The sequence below is a fragment of the Protobothrops mucrosquamatus genome, unplaced genomic scaffold (assembly GCF_001527695.2).
Source record: "Protobothrops mucrosquamatus isolate PMUCROS unplaced genomic scaffold, P.Mucros_1.0 scaffold682, whole genome shotgun sequence".
Lineage (NCBI taxonomy): Eukaryota > Metazoa > Chordata > Lepidosauria > Squamata > Viperidae > Protobothrops > Protobothrops mucrosquamatus.
Window position 1 is genome coordinate 5,040 of NW_015386969.1, and position 5,344 is coordinate 10,383.

At 39.1% G+C, this 5,344-nt stretch overlaps 1 protein-coding gene across 1 annotated transcript; it reads left to right on the plus strand.

Moving 5' to 3' along the window:
* Positions 1-1,141: 1,141 nt before the first annotated feature.
* SLC9A8 (solute carrier family 9 member A8) lies at positions 1,142-4,254 on the plus strand (the record flags this gene model as incomplete). Its single annotated transcript, XM_015818134.1, is given in 2 exon segments — positions 1,142-1,288; positions 3,159-4,254. Coding segments are annotated over 2 exon segments (255 nt in total), but the record flags the coding sequence as incomplete, so codon positions are not given.
* Between the last annotated feature and the right edge of the window lie 1,090 nt (positions 4,255-5,344).

Genomic DNA, 5,344 nt, shown 5'->3' on the forward strand with positions numbered 1-5,344 from the left:
CGCCTGCGCTCTTCACACGCCTCCTGCAGGGCATGTTTGGTAAAGTTCCTGCATGCAGGCTGCCGCCAAGCAGAGGGAGTAGCACAGCTAAGGAAAAGGGTAAAAAAAAATGGCGGACGGCGTTGTTTGGCGACCCCTGTGAAATGGTCGTGCGACCCCAAATGGGGTCGCGACCCACAGGTTGAGAACCGCTGGTCTAAACCCATTTTCCTAATGACTCTGGATGGGATTAGTTTTATATATGAGGTTGTATAGTAGAGATTGGAAAAACGAGGAGCTGAATTCTATTTCTTCAGTCCTCTTAGCAGTCGATCAGATGGAGCTCTGTGATGCCACGCCAAAAGTAGGATTTGTCACACTTAGTGAGGTATTGTCTTTTAGTAAATCCCAATTAAATTAATCATGGGTTACTCTGATACTGTAATATGAAAGCATGTCAATCTGTATAAGGTGCACTTAAGTGTTTCTACATATTAATGGGTATATGTGCTGGAATCCTCAGATGTAATTCCAGCCAGACCCTTTAAATATTTAAATCCCCATCACTTAGGACCTCACATGTGCTTGTCAGAAGAAGATTGGAGTCATTTTGGAAAAGATGTACTTGCTAGGCTCTGTGCTCACTTCCATTTTTTTTACTTTGTGCTGCAATGCAGTTGTAAAATGTGCAGCGTTGGTCATTTTGCAATGTGGACTTTTCCTCCTAGCGTTTTTCTCAACCACCCTTTGTTTTGAGGTGACTGGTATAAATTCAGATCAGGTAAAAGGCAGCTGGAAGGTAAAATCACAAAACAGACAAGCCATTTTTGTGATAATAACCTGACTAATAAAATACTGGTTCCTAGCAGGTTCTTTTGCTGCTTTCTTTTCTGTCACATTTGGTGCAGTGCGAACTGCCAAAGTTATAAAACAGCACAAATCTAAAGTCTGCGGCAGTCAGAAATCGGCTCTTGAAATGGCTGAATGCAAGTCAAGATTTCTTTCTTCTTTTATATGATCTTTAATTTTTGAATATGTCTGTAGTGACTTTCTTAATTTTTCCATTGTAACTATAAAGTTATTGACGCTTTTGTTGAATTGCGTGTAAACACAGAGTAGATAAAAAACTATTGTTTTTTTTATTATAATCATCTCCTCTCAGGGAAACACCATTGAATCTGAACACTTGTCTGAACTCACAGAGGAAGAGTATGAAGCTCATTATATAAAGCGGCAGGATCTGAAAGGCTTTATGTGGCTTGATGTCAGATATTTGAATCCTTTCTTTACCAGACGGCTCACCCAAGAGGTAGGTTCAGCCTAAACAAATCCTATAGCAGATTGACTTTCAATCTAATTTGATATCCAAGAATACAGTGACTGCTATTTGTATTAAAATAACCCGACATATGAATAAGCTTCCTGTACTAACATTTTGACTGTCTCTTTATAGAAACCTCATTTAACTGAATAGAGTTCAGGCAACTTCAGCCGTGAGTTGTTCTAAGCATAGTTTGCTGAACAAAATTAGAATCAAATCAGAGTCAGTGTTGCAGATAAACAGAGTAATCATAGCCTGTTGACAAATTTCTGGCATATTTTCCTTCCCTTGAGCTCTTCTTGATTTGTGCTTTTTAATTGATTGGGAGACTTGAGAAGGGAGCAAAACACTAAAAAAAACCCAACAGGAATAACAGAATGCGTATTTCTATTCACATGTCACCTTAAAGTACAGTTGCAATCTAAACCAAAAATAGGCTAAAGGTCACTGCCCTGAAACAATCCTAGACCTCTCCCCCATTCACATTAAATCAAAAACAACCACACTGGTTTAGCACAATGTAAATCCATGCAGATATAACTTTCTTGTTCATGGGAATCAAGAAATTATGGTGAATTATTTCCACCAGAATAGACAGCCATATAACATCTAGGATTGATGTTGAAACACGTAACCATAGTTTTCTGCTACAAAGGCCACTGTGATTATTTATAAATTCTACTTAATGTGGGGTTGTTGTTTTTTGGCATGTGTAAAGAAATGATTGAAACACTCTGTGTGGCCATATAATGCCTTATTACAGGAGATGATAGTGTTTCAGTCTGATTCTGAGTTAGGCATCTTAAGGCCATTGAGATGTATGAAACATTCCAGGGGCCAGTCAGTATTGGGACTAGACTGCATGTTTCATCTGTGCACAGACCTAGACCGCACAGATTTCAATAGAGAGAGCTTGGAATAGGAGACAACAGGTAAAAAAGCATTTGGTTGCACGGAAGCTTGGCAGGTGAATGTGAATGGCAGCAGGGAAGCAAGGCAAGCAGTGACAGAAGAGGTAAAGTGATTGAGTTAGGTATACTAGGTGGATGGGTGTTAGCAGGTGGCAATTTCATGATGGCAAGGAAGGGCAATGGAGAAGGAAGATGTGGGGGAAAAACAGGTTGGCCAAGTTGATCTTGAATTGCTGTAGTGGTACTCATGCTGTACTTGAATTTGAGTGTAGTGGTAGCTCACAAGGTTGGGGGCAGGTCTGAGAAAACTGATGGTGAGACCATATGAAGGGAGGGGAGAGAGGTGCATCAGCCTTGCCTTACTTGTCCATTGTGGATCCCCTTCAGTTGAAATCTGGAATAGTCTAAATGTTTTTCTTCAGCTGCATCTTGACCCACCTGGAAGCAATCTGACCAGATTTCTGAGCCACAACATGTATGTGGTCTGCGTATGGAGCAAACCATGTGCTTTGTTCGTATCCCATTAAGCTACCTTGCAGGGAGTGTACGCAAGTAACATTGCTGTAACAAAAGGACAAAACATTGTTCATGCATTTTAGGAAACCAAGTAAACAGTGTGAAGAGCCACAAACTTCTGAATGATGTATCTTATCACTTGAAATTTCCAAATTTTATTTTTGTCTCTCTCTCTCTCTCTGTGGCTTACTGCTTTCGAAATATATACATGGAGGGAGAAAGACCTGAGATTTTTCAGTGGAACTCTTCATCATCTCTCTATGTTAATGCTATCATAGTACTGTCTTGTAGCATTTTTTTCTTCCTTTAAACCTAGCATATCAGATCTGTTTAATTTCATATGTACTGCAGAATTGAAGTTGTATTGCCTTATACACAGGGAGGTGGAGAAGTGCATTTCTAACTTTCTAATGCACCTTCCCTTTACGTAGGACCTACATCATGGGCGCATACAGATGAAAAGCCTCACCAACAAATGGTATGAGGAGGTACGACAAGGACCTTCTGGATCAGAAGATGATGAGCAGGAGTTGCTGTAGCAGACTGTTGGGTGTGTCTGCACTTCTGCTGACATCTCCAACTTTAATTTTAAGGCAGACAGTCTTATACACACATGCCATGTACAACTTGGTAAGGTTGTTGTCAAGTGACTCCTTTGTCCAGTATGAAGTTGTGTCATGTGCTGGAATGCAAGATCATCTCTAATGCCATTTTTTTTTAGTTTTTTGAAATTATAACACCTGTTCAGGCAGCAATTATCCCAAATACATTGGGATAATTAGAACCATGGGTGGTACTGTCTGTGATTGTCTACTGTAAATGTACAGTTAAAGAAAATTCTGTAGAAGAGCTTTACAAAAGTTTAGCGCACTTTACTTTTGTCAGTACACTGGCCCCATACTGGAAGGACAGTGCTGTAAATTTGTATATCGATGGTGAGCAAGTAAGTGAATATTTAAGGCCTTTCTTTACATTGCTCTTTAACTATTTAACAAACTCAGGGTACAGATTGACAGAAGGCAGAAGCAGCTAATTAGAGCCTCTTGGCCTTTGGGATTTCTAGAAATGTTTGTTCCAATTTTTTATTTCTAAGTTTGAAACAACTTGACACACAGTTTTCCATACCATAACTTCAAATCATTTGGTTCCAGAATAAAGCTTTATTTGAAATCTATCAAGCTTAATTTCCACCCTTCTCATTCTCTTCCTTTGAGAACTGCTCCATAGCACAACTCGGGATGGGTGGCTTGAAGCCAGAGCATAGAAGAGGCAAATAAGCAAGGAGTTTCTTTTTCTGGGAAAACCTTAAGACTGTAAACAATTCAGCTGCTTTTTATTATTCACAGATTAGCCTTTACATACTGTTTAATTTTTTTAGATGCTTGCAGAACCATGTGTGCTATTGCAGAACATCAACTCATATAATAACTGTACCTTTTAAAAAAAATCTGGCTGTGGAATATTACTGGAACTTTGCCATGAATGTAAAACATTGGCTGATGGAATATTATCACATTAAAAGTGAGGGGAACATGTTGCATTTCTTTTTCACCTGAGAAAAATTGAGATATTTTTGTAAACAACCTAAACTCCCATTTGTATTCCAAACTGGTACAGTCTCAGAAAGTTTATGCCACATGATTTTTCCTCATACACAAAACTGTCTCAGAATTCACTGCAGATAGAAAGGAATATGGAGTTGAGACAGTCCCCTATCCTCAGTTGGTTGTAATTGGAGTGGCCTATCAGTCCTATAAAACATAATTAAATATTCCTCATGTAACTAATCCTAACCTTGCTTTTTCTGCCAAGCTGTCATGGCAGACTGATAAAAGCTTAACAAATGTTCTTTTATGAACATGTTCTCAGTAACATTGTGTAATATTGATAGCAGGAATTGATATGCAGGTTCTGAGGTTTTGCTGGTTAAAGAAATACAGGAAAGCAGAAAGTGCCTTTTAAGTTTTACGTGTTTATTCAGCTGAATAGAGACGGACCCCTCTAAAATGAGAGGAGCCCTGAATGACAAGAAATCCTCGTATTTATTCTGTATAATTACATAAGCAACCCATCCAGCAAAGCTGACACACATAAGATAAAGATTGCACCCAGTAAGTCTGGCATACTGTAGATAAGAAGGGAGAAAGCAGAATTAGTTAAACATGTTCTCATTTGAGTGTTACTTAAAGATATCGTATGATCTTGTGTGGGTTAGGACATTGGGTGTTGTCCTTGCTATCCTTTCCTGACCCTGAATCCAGGATTACAAGTGACCAAAGAGAAAGAAGCCATCTACATGTATTCATAATTAATACTGTCCCCTAATTCCTGGTCATCAGAACGATGCAGCAGGTGCACTTCAGATGAATTTTAAAATCTATCTTTAAGCAATCCTTCACTGTGCTGGCAAGAAGATGCAATCACTTTAATTCAAAAGGTGTGAAGAGAAGAAGTAAAAGCGAGTCATTCTGTAGGACCCAAAGGACAACTTTTCTTACTGCCAGATTCTGCTGGGTATACATGCCAGGGCTGCTCTGAAGCCAGGTGAGTAAGGATGTCTAATCAGAGTAGGGTCATATTGTTATTTCACATTGTGAAACATTAGGCAAGTTTGGCA